A 16,180-nucleotide genomic window follows, 5' to 3' on the forward strand; every position below is an offset into this window, starting at 1 on the left:
AAAATAATTTGAAAAAGTAAAAAGAAAAAAAAATCACTTATACTGTTTCTAGACAAAGTATTTGATAGAAAACTCTCATAAAAAATAACATTTCCATTAGAAGTGTTTCAAATAAAAGTCTTATCAAATGCACTCACCGATTATATTGTTAATTGCAAATAGGCTTGATAGTTTATAACATTTATACTAATTCATAATAGAGTTATTTGTTATTAAAATTTTTTCAAGAATAAATACGAGGGATAGATTTGTAATTTTTCATTTTTTATAAAACATGTAAAACCTATTTGAAAATGTATTTTGAAAACAATTCTCAAAATACGGTTTTATGATGCTTTTTAAAATAAAATCTTATTTGAAATTTGGAATGTCCTAAATTTGTAATTTATATTTCTTAAAAATAACTTTTATATGTAAGATGTTATTTTAATTATTTTTTATATTTGTATGATTATTTCATAAACAATCCCAAAAATAATTAAAATATGTTTTAAAATATACACTCTTTCTAAAAGAAGTTCTAAAAAACCTAGAGTTTATTTGATTATATGATTTAAAAACAATTTTATTGTTTTTTTTTTAAAAAAAAGAAGCTATTTTTAAAAATTTATACCAATATTTGTTTATTGTTCTCTATAAACAATTTTTAAAAACAAAATAAAATAAATAACAATTTTTAAAAAACAAGTAAGAGTTGTTTTCACTTATTCCTAAAAATAAAATGAAAACATGGATTTATTTGGTCATATTTTTTTAAAAACTATTTTTAAGTTAAAAAATAGACAACAGTTTTTGAAAATATGTTGAAATTCATGTATTATAATTTAGGAATTGTCTTAAAAATCTTCCCAAATAATGGAATTGTATGAGTGGGAAAATAACACCCATTCCCATTCTTGAATTCCGTAAGCCAAACGAAACCTTACACTCTCCACAATCCTACAAATTTAATAATATATCATGTAAATAAAAATAAGAAATAAAGAAATTAGTTCCACTATATGTAATATGTATTGAAAATTCTAGTGAAGATGAGAATGAACAATGATATTTATCATTACCTTAAAAAATGAAATGAAGTTTATATATTTATTTTGTTTTTTACTAATACCAGATATAATAAAATTTTCTTTTTATTTCGATCAATGAACACAGTCTGCATTCCTGGGAAACAAACATCGGAGTAAGCAAAAGCCTCTCAACGGTTTCTTCGGGTGGCTGAGGCTGAACCTGTGTTTTCAGAGAGCCTTCGTAGAATTACATCATCAACTTCATCTGGGTAAGAGCATATAATCTCCATCTGCATTTTCCTCAGTCCAACAGCAAACCCCAGGGCTTCACTCATGGCGATTCGGGATACCGCCAAGGCCTCCAGAAGCTCCTGATTGCAGAGGTAGTAAGAGCCTACCTGGCTGAGAACACGATCGTGCCGTTCTTGGAACCTCATTGCTCTCTCTTCGGCGTGTTCCAGGGCCTCGCTTATGATCCTCAGTTTCTCTGCTGTGATCTGTTGACTCTGCCATTTTTTCAGGTTTGGCAAACAGAGGGAGACCGACATGGAGAAGCCAATCAAGACGTAAAAGATGGGGCCAAAATCCATTGATTTAGGCGAGAAAAGGATGAACAGGAAGAAGAAGAAGCAAATGGCAAAGGGCTTTTGATTCTTTGCTTTTGAATAAGTACTTAAGAGTAGCCTTTTCCTCTTTCTAGTAACCTCACGTTCGGGGTTGCTTGAGGAAAAGGCAATACGGGGTTCTAACAGCATACTACTATTGTGCCTTACCCAAGGTCCATGGACAAAGTTCCGCATCTTTTGAACTGTGGTCTGCACCTGAACAAGAATCTATAACGTCTAGTGATAAGAGACACAATTTGTTGTACTTGACACTGATGCATTTCTTTTCTGAGTTTTGGTTCAAATCCATGAGCAAAGAGGATGAAGGATGATTACTTTGCAGTTGAAAATTCTTCCCTTAAGATTTCATCACAGTATCTATACCAGGCAATATCCCCGCCAAATGATTTCAAAGTTTAATTTAATTTATTATCTATTCTACCATTAGATAACTGACAGAAGTAAGAAGAATAATGATATTGAGGTTTTAATACATAAACAGCATGGCAAAATGGGTCTAACTTATCGTTTCTGTATTGAGAGTTTTGTTGCTAACCTTCCACGAACCGTTTTCATGTTGGGTTGATGTTTTCTTGATTTTCTTTTCCTAGGCTTTCTTTGGGATTGCCTCCTTTCTAAGCGCTGGCGACGAATCTCAGGATCAGCCCAGCCTTTTCCCCATTCTGAGAAAGTGGAATAAGATTTGGGGTTTCTCATTGAGAGCAGCATATCTGCTTGGGGATAAACATCGAATGTTTGCTCTGTTGTGGATTGCAAGAACTCCAGTCCCAGTTTTGTTGGCTTTGGAAATTTTATCTGGACATGGATCTACACAGGATAGTGCAGTTAGAATCATGATACGGAAATCACCTGAAAATAATTCACATAAAAATGCCTCATCATCTAAAATGGAATATCAATTCTTGAGTATACCCTGTCCTCTCCCTCTCTGATGTACCCTTTATCTTCCATGATTCGAGCAAGACCTCGCCACCACAACAGATCAGTTGCTGCAAATTTTTGAAACTGTGCATGCAACCATCATAAAGAAAAGCATCAAACAACTGAAATGAGAGAATAAAAGAAGAGCTGTTTATCAGCCTGTACTGATTCAAGTACATTTCATATACACTGAATCAAGATCAGTGACTTAACAGATAAAAAAAAATACCAACAAAGCAGATGGGCATGCAGATACACCATAAAAACACCGTTATGATCATTTACCCACTTTCGTATGGAGTGAGAAGGGGAGATGAGAGAGAAGCTAAATTCAGAAACTACCTGTTCTCTTATTCTACTGACAAGCATCCTGAGATTTGGTTTATCCATGAATCTCTGCTGTTCAACATCACCATATATCACATCATCATACAAATCATCCACAAAACTGCTCTTCCCCTGAAATACAACGTATACCTATAATTTAAACACAAGAAGAAAACCAAATCCCCATGTCTAGAACATAAAATATGCCCATAGATTATTTGGACTTTTGACAATCCACAAGGGTAATTAACTTACAGCTACAGTGGTTCAAAATCTTATAGCATTCTTCTTCCTCCATTTTTCAGTTTACTTTTTCTTGATTTTATTTACATTGAAAACATTTATATGAGCAGTAAAAGAGAAAAAAGAGTTATCAGTTATCAATTATTGATGAGATTAAGAATATGGTCTAATATTAAATGATTCTTGAGATGGTGAAAATGAGTAAAATTCAGAGTTCTCCATAAGTACTAATACAAATATTCATGGTGGCAAGTAAATTTGCAAAAATGGTGAAAATAAGTAAAATTCAGAGTTCTCCACAAGTACTAATACAAATATTCATGGTAGCAAGTAAATTTGCAAAAATTGAAGAGTGTAGGACACAAAAAAAAATAATAATAAATAACGGAAAAAAAATTGAAAAATCTGTAATGCTCACATAATGAGCAGCAATCACATGCATAAAAGTATCTGCCTCATCTTTCAAATTCTGCTTTTCAGGAGGTCCATTAACACACACATCACACCTGCATATGAGGCAGTCCTATCAGGATAGCTTTCAAAAACAAAAACCATGTTAGATATGCTTAACTTACATAAGAAATGCTGAAGAGCAAAAACTCATTATTCATATTATGTATGACAATAAATTGGCATGTGCTCATAAGATCTAAACATTAAACTATTCATGAAATGTTTAAGTCTACAATTAGAACAGGATTAGTAACATGGCCTCTGGCAAAATACGAGACAAATATGGCTTTTACACTCTAGGAGATTCATATTTGAGATAATAGCTTCTATTACAACAGCCATATAGAAGAGATCCTCAAATGAAAAGAAGACATACATACAAGATACAACTTTGATGACAAAAATCCTCCCCAAAGTACTCCACAAGTGTTTTGGCTCGACAACATGTAGTATTCATTCCATATCTGTAAGACATCAAAGTAAATATAGAATGGATGTAAAAAGGCGAGAGAAAGTTTGCAGAAAATGTATTTAAGACAAACCTGAAGCAATCAGATAACATCTTATATGCTTGTTTTGTCTGATCTTCACTTCTTTGACTTGGCAAAAGAGTTGGTACTCTTGAAAGGTTAGCATATAGAACTGCTTGACAAAAATAGAACATATTTAATAATAATTAATATTATTAATAGCATCATCAATTTTAATTTCAATTTAGTTCAATTAAAATGAATAGTGGACTGTCCCTATCCAATTATTTTGAGTTTATGACCTGGATGTGAATCCTTCTTTGTGAAACAAATATAACTATGGGCTAGAAAGGGATTTTGAGATGTCATTTCTCGACAAAATATCATTTGGATATATCAATAGTTGTATCTGACTTAAAAAAATTTTGTCAAATAAGTTTTTCCGTTCCATCAAAATAATGTCTTTTCTGTAAATTGTAAATGAACTCACTGCAATCTGCTAATTTCCCATCCCTCCCAGCTCGACCTGCTTCTTGATAATATGCTTCTAAACTCTGTAGTTACACCAACAAATAAAAGAAACTAACAAAATAAAAAAACTGAAATTAATTTACCAAGAAAGAGATAAATGATGCACACAATAGACATAATAGACAAAAGGTAAAATAGACCTGTGGCCAACCATAATGGATGATTCTTCGGACATTTAACTTATCAATCCCCATTCCAAAAGCAATTGTTGCAACAACAACCTGGAGGGTTGAGAAAAGAATACTCAAGTCACAAACATTTGATATTACATTTATATATATATATTATATGCATAATAATGGAGTATGAGGTGATGGCCAGCTGTTTATCCATGAGGAATGAAAGAGGAAAGGAGAAGAAGGACGAGGAGGAGGATTTCCATGAAAAAAATCGAGAATGCGAGAATTAGACCATCCACATCCTTGATTTGATAGATTTGATTCTGAATTCAAGTTAATTTGTATTATCAAAATTTAAGCCACACATTAGTCCCACAAGATGCATCCACATGATTTATCTGGATAATCCAAGTAGGTTGACAGAAGTAGCTACCCGCAAAATTGATTTGTTATTTTTGTAAAGACAAGACTCGATAATAACAGTACAATGTCCAAGGCAGTGCAGAGCAAAAATGAATTAAGAAGGTGAAAAGAAAAATATATATGCCAAATGTTCTCTCCACCAGGTTAATTTTGAGGAAAATTCTCTAAAATTTGATTTGTAATCTGAAAAAAGCCAAACAGAGGATACTCCAAAATGACAATCTGGTTAACTTCCACAGAAAATATACAAGGCATACACAAGACAGCCTATGATTATCTTTTCCATTATCTACTTGAGAAGCTTTATCATCCATACCTGTAAAGCATTATCATGGAATTCCTTGTGAACACGCCTTAGATGTGATTTCGGCAACTGGGGAAAATAAGTACCAATATATTAGCTGTGTACCAACCAGAAATGAGTTTAAACAGTAGTGGAGAGCCAGCAAAATAGCAAAGACTCAGTGAGACTGACATAAGCAACAACAATGAAATGTTGGGAAAAGTTAATGACCAAGAGAGTAGAGTAGAACAATTAAAAATTATAATTAGCATGCAGAGTTTAAAGTGCACATATAAATTGAAATTGTATTTGACCTCACCCAATCAATTTTCTGCAGTTAACTACAATGGCAAACCTAAAAAAACTTTTAACTTTGGTCTCTGAAAAAAAATGAGGTTCGTAAATTTGGAAACAATAACTAAGTCAAAGGAAGAGGAAGGGTTGGAATAATAGAGCAAGAGTTCAAGAGCACAAGTGAAATAAACTCAAGGATAATAATTACTCTATATTAATCTGGAGTATTTCGTGTGCTTTATAGTAAAATTTATACCTTCGCGTTGTAAGCAGCAGCCTTTACACCACACCGACAAAGATATTTTGCTATGTTTAATGTTTCTTTTCTAGTAGGAACATATATGATAGTTGGTCCTTGTTCTAAAGGCCCCTTCAAAAGTGTCAATCTTTCATCCAGTTTCATTGATGGATCCAATGTCTCAGATGAGCCAAATGTATGTTCAGTAGGAGGTTGTCCAGAGAATTCACCACAGGAAACTGCAAGAATGGAAAGAGCAGGGACGAATCAGCATATGGAAGAAATAATCATCCAATATGCAAGTTAATTCAAGCTTGGTGATGAAAAAAATTTATTTCAGCATCGTTCATGAATTCCTATCAAACTTTACATTACACGCAATACATTGTGTAAATTTAAAAAGAAATATTGAAGAAGTAATAGTACCATCCCAGTCATCTACACTCTGAAAGAGGTCAACCTCATTTTCCAGATATTCAACTGACATCTGTCTCTGCTTTGAAGCAGCTGAGCCATTTTCCTGCAATGAATTTGCTTCATCATCATTTTCCCCAAAGTAGCCATCACCATTGTTTTCCACATCACTTGGAGACATTCTATCTGCCTCAGATAAGCTCCTATCAGCAGAGGTGGTGGAGTCATCAGATGCATCATCCAACTCTTGAGAGAAGATCTTCTGTTTCTTCTCACCAATCTTGCTCTTTGTGTACACATCTATCAACTCAGAGAAATCCTTCTCATAAGAAGATGGAGATGATGTTCTACTATGTTTAACCTAAAAATAGCAGCAAATGAATTGCAAATATTGTTACTGTAACACATAAGGAAGTTACCATAAGACATAGTAAAAAATAGAGAAACGTGTAAATATATGATCCTTGACCCAATGAAAGAGTTCTACTACAAAGGACTTGAAGACAATCCTTATAAGGACTCCTTGGTGTGTTTGAATTACAAAACAACTAAAAATGCATGATATCCCAGGAACAATATTCAGAAACAGAGAACAACTTACTGAAAACCTTAAATTTGATCGGAAAAATGAAGTGAGCACAATTTTTGCTTCCTTTGACATGCACAGTGAATGAAGGATATCTTCTCGGACACGAATTGTTGCAGTAGCAGTCAATGCCATTATTGGTATATCAAATTCTAAAAATTTTAAGCTGCAAGCACTGAAGTTCTCTCGCAAGACAGATAATCGCCTGAAACATGTGGAAACATCTCTCAAAATATACTGATAATTCTAATTAATGATGTAAGAAATAGGTTTGGGAGCCCAATACAAAATTTGTAGGCATAACAACACAATTAACAGTAAATTGGATAGATAAGGGCATGACTTTTAGACTTCGATTGACAGGTGGAGGACTAGTAACTTGTGCCATCAAGAAAACATATCAAGCCATATACAGAAAGAAATTAAAAGAACAATAGGCATGGAACTTATTTTCTAAATTGGATCCACTATATCACTCTCACATCCCTGCATGTTGCACCAATTGCACAATTGCAATATTGATGGTTACTTGAGGTTATATTTAAGGACAGATAAAATTGTGATAATAAGCGTTTACTGCAAATAATCCAACTTTCATGGTAGTGATATAGACAACAGAACCTTTTTTTTTTCTGATAGGTAAAAAAGAGCTTGTATTAGAAACATCTAGAAGCGGTGAAAACAGTACACATGAAGTATATAATCAAATGCTCGAGAAACTAGGCAAAAAGAAGACAATTAACCTTTCCCCTTACTTAACAACAGCCACTCAATAAAGTAAATCATAGACAAGGTATGATCCTCTAAATACACCCTACCCCAATTCACAAAAGTATACAAAAAAGAATATTTGATATAGACAACAGAACTAAATGATGCTTTAATTGTCAAAGAGGAAGGAAAACCATCAAATGGGCTAGAAGAGAGAAAGATACCTGTAGTCGGGTCGAAAATCATGGCCCCACTTAGAAACACAATGAACTTCATCAATTGCAAATAGTGCAATTCCGCGATTTTCTGCAAGCCTCTGAAGCGGTTTTATTAGTCTGCAGAATAAGAGAATGCACTTGCTGTCAACATACTTCTTTGAAACATAGGACTCACGGTATCACAAATCTCTTACCTTAATACTGTCTCTGGGCAAACATAAATTATCTCATACATGCCACTCATTGCTTTTTGCTCCACACTGCTGTCAGGTTGTCCAGACCCCAGAAAGCAAGCTGACACCCCATGTTTTGCAAGCTTTAAGCACTGATCGTGCATTAAACTTATCAAGGGTGAAATTACTACCACAACCTTTCCTGTCAGAAGTGCTGGGACTTGAAAACAGAGAGATTTTCCTACAGAAGGGCAAAATGATCTGAAAATTCAACAATTCCATAGCCAATTAATGCACTTAATTAAATACACACGAAAGAGACATTAAGAAAGATTAGTTTACCAGATCCTGTTGCAGCAAGAACAAGACAGTCTTGGTGAGCTAACCAAGCAGACAGGGCTTCCTTCTGGAAACTCTTCAAGGACAAAATCCCAAAATGCTTGTGCAAGAGACTATTGACTCTTTGCACCCAATCCTTTTCAATCTCCAGCTCTTGTTGGCAACAAACTGGCAGTGCAGACAACTCTGAGGCAGCTTTCAAATTACAACCCTCACCAGAAAATGACGACACCTGTTCTTCCAGATGACCAGACAACATCTCTGACCCATAGGGTGATACTGCATTATATACAGAATTAGTTCTGATCCGTTTGGATCTACCTACTGGTTGGAGATGTTCTGTTATGCTAGACTGACGCATTTGATCCAGAGAGTGCGAGGAGATCAAAGCTGTTTTGTCCAGAGCTTTTCCAGTGCTGGTAGAACATTTAGAATTACTTGATGCCCCCCTACTGGATCTATGAGGACCATTCAAAATAAACTCAATAGAATCATCTAATGATGGACCAACAACTTCTATAGCTTCTGTAACAGCTGAAAACTCAAATCCCATTTCAATCAGCTCTGCAATGACTTGGTCGGAGTGTACATGGTTGCCATCCATGATGTGAAAACACTTTCCAAGAAGAAAAAGACACATGTTAAGAACAAGGATTATGTTGACCCAATTGGCTTACTGCATGCACCAATCAAAGTAAATGGGCAAAATATATTAAACAATCAGTATTCATTTATTATAATGACAGAAAGAGTCGTAACTCAAATAGAATGTAGTCCTAACAAAATTATATGAAGAAAGTGGTGTGTCAAGTTGGGAGCTGTTGTGAAAGTTTCACATTCCACTTGGTTATGAGAAAATATGGGAAAGAGAATAAACTCATACCTCAAGCATTTTCATTTTCAGAACCTAGGAAAACACAAATCCTCCACACAGTTAAACCTAGCAGACCTATTTGGCTTGACTTAGATGTGTGTTTTCTTTTCTTCTTCTTCTTCCTTATTTTATTTTTTTGTTTTGAGACTAAAACAACATGAAGCGAAGAATTCCAAATTTTCTTTCCATTATTTTTCTTTAGTCATCTCAACAACCAAACAAAGTTCATCAAAACCTATTTGAACAGAAATAATGAAGCTAGGTGATGGAAAAAGGGATGATGATGAATGAGGGTTTATTGAGTTATTCAAAAGCAGCGGAGTACTATGGTCATTCCACAAGTGAATCGTCAAGTTCCAACTTCCCATATTACCCATTAGGCTGAAAAAAATAGAGGAAGTAAAACATGTTACTCAAATTAAACATGCTCTTCCCCAAAGAAGGGTCATAACATATAATCAGGCAAAAATAATTTCAAGATTTTTTATTTTTGCATTTTTTTTTAATGGTTAATATAAACACATTTGTATATTGAGCACAGAAATATATCCACTAGTAACCATCTTGAATCCAGATTAATACAAGCCAAATTATTATCTACAATTGCACTACCTTCTGTTTGGCTTGTGAGAAAACTATGGACAAAATTTTAAAAATTTCAGTCTCAGTTTCTGGGTTTCTGAAAAATGAAAAACTCGCCTCAACCAAGTTTAATAGTGACAAGTGCAGTTGAATGGAGGTTTTATTCTCCTCGGATTCAGGTAATAACAAATCTAAAATTCAAAACACTAATATCTTTTATTTTCCCCCAATTTGAATCTTGAGATAACTGAAACTTTAGGTTTTCCAATCCCAAAAGCCCCTTCCCACCAAAAAGTATATAAATAAACTAAATATAAATATAAATACAAACACAAATAAATCAGTTCAACCACACCAGACAACTGCATTAGGTCATTTCAGTGGAACATCTAGATTTCTCAAATTCAAAATAGAGAATTATATTCAAATTTTCAATTCCCTTTCCTTTCCCGGATTTCCTCAGAAATCAAACGGAAGATTAACCGGAAAAACGACAACATTTTGAATAAAACAAGACTATTTTACAAGCTAAATCAACAAATAGGGAAATAAGAACCACAAATTTTAAACAAAAATAAGTTGCGAGCATTACTCAGTCAATTGAAACTAAAAAATAGATGAAAAATTATCGCAGAAATTGAAGATTCAATAAATCTGGTAATGTGACTATGGTGTCTCACCTGTGTAGAGAGATTGGCGATTAAGGATGAACTGGAAACCCTAGAACTGCCGAGCTGAGAATCGGAGGGGTAAAGATGGAAATATCGCCAACGCGCGAAACTTTAAACGAAGTGTATGGTTGAAGCCGTGAAGGGGAGATCTCGACATTCAGTGGCGGAAAATAAAACGACGTCGTATAATAGGAAAAACCCATGAAGCATACTTGTGCTGCATCGAGGCAGGCAAATTAGTTAGTAATAACCCAACCCGACCTTTTTATCAGCTTAATTTGTAAATTGGATTGTGCTTCCACCACCCAAAAAAAAAAAAGTCAAACTTAAATTATCTTAAAATTGGAATTCTAAAGGTTGTTAGGTAAAACTTAATATTTATTATTTAATGATTTAAGTTGACTTTAAGTTAAATTATATTTAGGTTGTTGACTTAAAACTCATTACTTAATTATGATTTTAAGTATTAAAGTTGTTTTATAAAATTAACTTAAAACTTATTTTAAATTATTAAATTGATATATTTATTCTTATAAATTATAGTTATGACAAATGAAATCAAATAATAGTGGAGCTCGATGATAAAAGGAGATTGTGGAGATAATTAGGATAAATGAGAATAAAAAAGTAAAATAAAAATGTGAATTTAAGAATACTTAAAGTTGTTTTTGACTTTAAATGTATCATTAAGTTATTTTACTAAATATTCTTAATTTATTTAATGACTTCAATTAAAATATTAGGTTATTTTAAATTATTAAGTTGGTTTATCAAACACTCACTTTATAATGGACTTAAATTAGGGTTTCAACAATCCAAACCTAACTCTAACTTGATATTTGGTTTAAAAAAAAAAGTGTTAATATTCCTTTTATTTGTAATAAGGCATTTTTATTATTTTAAATAATGTAAGAAAAAAATTTATAGAGTTGATGATGAATGAATTCTTTTAAAATTTATGATTTGTTTAAAAACTATTCTTGAAAATATGTTTCATTTTTTTATAGTATAAAACAATTTTTTAACTCAAAAAACACATTTCGTGATTTTTTCAACACAAACAATGTTGTGAGAATTTATTTTGAAAATAGATTATTTTTTAGAACTAATTTGAGATATTTTTAGTTTTTTTTAGATTATTTTGAACGGTAATTGAAATATGAAAAATATTTTAAAACCTTTAAAATTATACATAAACATAAAGATAACTAGCTTTCTCTAACGTAGATTTTGTTGTGCTCTACATGTCTATATGTCTAAGATATTGTTGAAAATTGTTTCTCTATTTGTATTGGGATGTCAAAATCATCATCTTCGTTATGGGGCAAGACTAAGGCTTACATCATAATTCAGGATTTTATATCATTTGTATTGATCTACTACCTCTTAATTAATGTGCTCTACTCTAATGCAGATGGTGTTGAAATTTTTTCCTCCATTTGTAGTGGGATGTCAAAATCCCTCATGCAAAAATAACGTTATCCTCGTTCTGGTGTCAAGAATCGAGTATTTGATATCATTTGTATTGATCTACTACCTCTTATGGTGATATCATCCATTTTGAACCCAATGAGTACTCATGGCTTTAAAGCACGTTTTCATGTTTAAAAGGATTCCACGACATATATAGTGTTAAAAATTTATTTCTATATCCGATGTGAAATATCATGTTAGTGTTTTCAAAAATGGTTTTTTTAAAACTATTTTTGCTATCAATTGAAAAAGTCCATTTCATTTTTTATCATGATGTGTGGTTTGAATTATTGATTATGAATACAAATTTTTTGTTTGGAATATGTACTTGGTGTTTCATTTTAATAATAATAAAAAAGATAATATATCTTATTTATATTTGGTTGATAACAGATCAAATAAATCATCATATCACTAATCATCTCCCAAAATAAGTGGTGTGATAATTTATGCAATCTTTTGTTTTTTTTTCTTACATATCCATTAACATCGGATATGATAATCAATCATAAATCGAGATATGAAACAAACATAGAGCATAGATCTTAAATTTATTTATCTCACATTTTTTAAATTTTGTTTATGAATTACTCATTTTTCAAATTTTGATTAAAAAGCTAAATTTTAGTTAAAAATAAAAATAAAAAAATGTGTATAATATGACTTAAAATAATGCTAATATATACTTTAATATAATAATTAAATATATAAAATGTTTTTATATATTTAAAAACATGTTATAAATTTTTCATTTATAAATTTTAAATATTTTAACCACATTTATTATTAAAAAAGGAATTAAAAATTATTTAATGGCTTATAAATTATAGAATAATTTTCAAACAAATATTAAACATGACAAAAAATTCTTATTTTTTAATAGAAAATATTGGAATATAATATATTTTTTTATTTTAAAACAATATGGAACATTTACTTTACTTTGTTTTTCATTTTGCTTTAGAATTTTTGATTCATTTTATTGACTAAGTAAATGTATATTATAAAACTTACCTATTATGATATTGGTTTACAAATGTTTTAAATATTTAGTTAAATAAATGTTATTAATAATACTTATATTTATATAGTTATTAATGCAAGATTTAGTGAAATAGACCTTAAATTTATATATATATATATATATATATATATATATATATATATATATATATATATATATTTTAAGGCATTAACTCAATCAATCCAATTAATGTGAAATTATATTTATTATTAACCAAAACCATGCACACACGAGTAGAAAATTAAGAAAAAATGTGGGATTTTAACGTGATTCGTTAATCAATGTGATCTTTATGTCCACATAGTACACCACCACTCAACAATCCACTAATCAAAGAAAGAATTAGTATGATGATGAAGCACTTGAAAAAATACATCTTAATTATGTGTACACCTTCTCAAAACAAAACTTAAAATATAAAAGGTTAAATATATAATAGAGACAAACTCGTCATTTATCACATTAAAAAAATAATTTTTAGAAGGCGTTGCTCCCTTCAACCCCCGAGCTAATCAAATAGCTCGATCTTACGAGCTCAACAGGGAGTTAGACCCCTGACATCTCGAGTAAAACATAATAAAATTGATTCAAACTCTACAATTCAACATTAACCAACATGATTCGAACTTAATTTTAATTAAAGTTTTAAAAAATAAGTTTTGAGTTAGACACTTTGAACGTTAAATGGGGTTACGATCAAGGTTAGAGTTAGGTTTAGAATAAATAAATATCAATTCGATTATCAAACCTATGAGGTTTGAATCAAGTGTTAAAATTTATAGCTATATTTTTAAATGTTATATACTTATATATTTATTAAACAAAATAAAAAGTTTAAAATTATGACTAATTACCTATAATATTTATATTTTTACACATAATGGACCAATAGTAAATTGATTTTTATTGCATTCAATTAAGGATTACAATGAGACAAGTTTGGGATGGGTTACCATCATCCCAACTCTTCTCGTTTATTTATATATATTCTCATCCTTGCAAAAAAAAAAAAATATATACAAAAAAATAAAATTAAATTAAATAGAGCCGGTGGGTGAGTAAAAGAAATTCTCATACTCATCTCCCCTTTTAAAATTTTCAACATTTTTCAATTTTTTTTTTATTTTTAAAATTTATTAAAAGGAAATATAATTTATAAATTAAAAATATTATAGATATTTATAATTTATTTTTACAAAAATTAATATTTTATTTATGTTTAAAAGGTTGAAAAATAAAAAAAAAATCAATTAAAATAATTTTTTTATTTAAAATTATATATAATAACAACACAATGAGGTGAGACAAAGTCATGCCTAATTCCGTATATCATGTATAAAATGATTTATCGCATGCCTATAAAAAAAATAAAAATATGACAACTTTCTTCATCTAGCAACTTTTTCATCAATATGGCCTCTTTCTGGTCACGTGACGGTTACATCATCCTTCAAAAAAAAAATAAAACCTTAATTGGTAATTAAAGCTTCAATCAAAAAATGAAATCTCCATCTATAATTGAAATTTATTTTTTCAACTAAAACTTAATTGGTAATTGAGGTTTTAGATTAAAAAAAAAGGAATAATTAATAATTAAGATTTTATTTTTTAATCGAAACCTTTATTGATAATGAAACTTCTAACAACTTGCTTTTACCTACTTAATATTTATTAAATTAATTTCTATTTATATTTAAGTATTAAAGCCGGCACGAAAATGCATAGAAGATGATAAATTTTCTATTTATTGACATGAAAAAGGAAAAAGTGAGCCCTCAAAAGATTAAAAAAAAAAAAAAAGAAGGAACAAATCAAACTGCCCTATTGTCTACAACTCATCAGTGGGTTCTTCTTCACCATCAGAACTGGAAGAAGCCCCACCACTCTTCTCATAAACCTGCTTTATAACTGGATTACATACTGCCTCAACTCCTCTCAATTTCTCATTATATTCATCTTTGTCTGCGTTTTGGTTATCGTCCAGCCAGTCCAGCGCCTCCTTCAATGCGGCCTCAATCTTCTCCTTGTCCTCTGAATCAATCTTGTCTGCAAGCTTGTCTCTGTCGTTGATGGTGGCCCTCATGCTGTATAAGTATGTTTCCAGTTTGTTTCTGGCGTCAATCCTCTCCTTCACCTGCCTATCCTCTTCTGCAAACTCCTCTGCCTCCTTTACCATCCTGTCAATCTCTTCCTGGCTAAGCCGCCCCTTGTCGTTGGTGATGGTAATGGACTGTGACTTCTTGGCCGCCTTGTCCTCCGCCCGGACGTGTAGTATGCCATTGGCGTCCACCTCGAAGGTGACCTCGATCTGGGGCACTCCCCTGCAGAAAAAAAATCACTGAGGAACTGATCTTGATGCCAAGAGATAAAGCTACATAACCTAGGATCTGGCTCCCGATCTTACCTTGGAGCAGGTGGAATTCCAGAGAGCTCAAACCTCCCCAGCTCACGACAGTCTTTTGTCAAGCTTCTTTCACCTTCATAGACCTGAAGATCACCCGGAATATATGAAAGGAATGTTGTTTTCTGTATGATCAACAAGAAGGGAAAGCTAAAAATCTATAGAAATTAATGTATGGTATGTACCTTGATTGATACTGTGGGTTGCTGATCCTGGTAGGTAGTGAAAATCTGAGATTTCTTGGTGGGGATAACGGTGTTCCTGGGAATCAGTTTTGTCATCACCCCACCAACTGTTTCGATTCCCAGACTGAGGGGAGCAACATCTAGCAGAAGTATGCCTGCAAAAACAGATTGATTGATAGATTACTCTCCTGTAAGTGATCAAATCTATGAGAAATGACCCCAATTGTAGTGGAAATGAGAACTGAATCAATACCTCCAGTTTCTTCCCCTCCTTCACCGCTCAGAATTCCTCCCTGGACTGCAGCCCCATAGGCTACAGCCTCATCTGGGTTGACTCCCTTACATGGCTCTTTTCCATCAAACATTTCCTTCAACATCTGTTGGATCTTGGGAATGCGAGTACTCCCTCCAACAAGCACAATTTCATTGATATCGGTCTTTTTCAGGCCAGCATCCTCCAAAGCCTTCTTCACAGGCCCCATTGTCTTCTTAAACAAGTCCATATTCAGCTCTTCGAACCTAGCCCTTGTTAATGGCTCTGAGAAGTCGATACCATCAAAAAGGGACTCAATCTCAACCCGAACTTGATGC

At 32.1% G+C, this 16,180-nt stretch overlaps 2 protein-coding genes across 2 annotated transcripts; both read right to left on the reverse strand.

The window, feature by feature from the left end:
* Positions 1-1,951: 1,951 nt before the first annotated feature.
* LOC117929445 (ATP-dependent DNA helicase Q-like SIM) lies at positions 1,952-10,627 on the reverse strand. The gene is made up of 16 exons (XM_034849717.1): positions 10,516-10,627; positions 8,383-8,995; positions 8,062-8,281; positions 7,874-7,984; positions 6,954-7,143; positions 6,365-6,713; positions 5,957-6,177; positions 5,440-5,496; positions 4,722-4,802; positions 4,541-4,604; positions 4,123-4,222; positions 3,961-4,044; positions 3,546-3,633; positions 2,900-3,016; positions 2,549-2,641; positions 1,952-2,443 (listed from the first exon to the last, which is right to left on the reverse strand). The coding sequence occupies exons 2-16, from the start codon at positions 8,981-8,983 to the stop codon at positions 2,138-2,140; spliced, it is 2,682 nt and encodes an 893-aa protein (XP_034705608.1). The 5' UTR covers positions 8,984-8,995; positions 10,516-10,627; the 3' UTR covers positions 1,952-2,137.
* A 4,076-nt stretch (positions 10,628-14,703) lies between these two features.
* On the reverse strand, positions 14,704-16,174 carry LOC117929447 (luminal-binding protein 8-like). The gene is made up of 4 exons (XM_034849719.1): positions 15,843-16,174; positions 15,590-15,744; positions 15,408-15,490; positions 14,704-15,324 (listed from the first exon to the last, which is right to left on the reverse strand). The coding sequence occupies exons 1-4, from the start codon at positions 16,090-16,092 to the stop codon at positions 14,832-14,834; spliced, it is 981 nt and encodes a 326-aa protein (XP_034705610.1). The 5' UTR covers positions 16,093-16,174; the 3' UTR covers positions 14,704-14,831.
* Positions 16,175-16,180: the final 6 nt, after the last annotated feature.

Source organism: Vitis riparia, chromosome 14 (assembly GCF_004353265.1).
Source record: "Vitis riparia cultivar Riparia Gloire de Montpellier isolate 1030 chromosome 14, EGFV_Vit.rip_1.0, whole genome shotgun sequence".
Taxonomy (NCBI): Eukaryota; Viridiplantae; Streptophyta; class Magnoliopsida; order Vitales; family Vitaceae; genus Vitis; species Vitis riparia.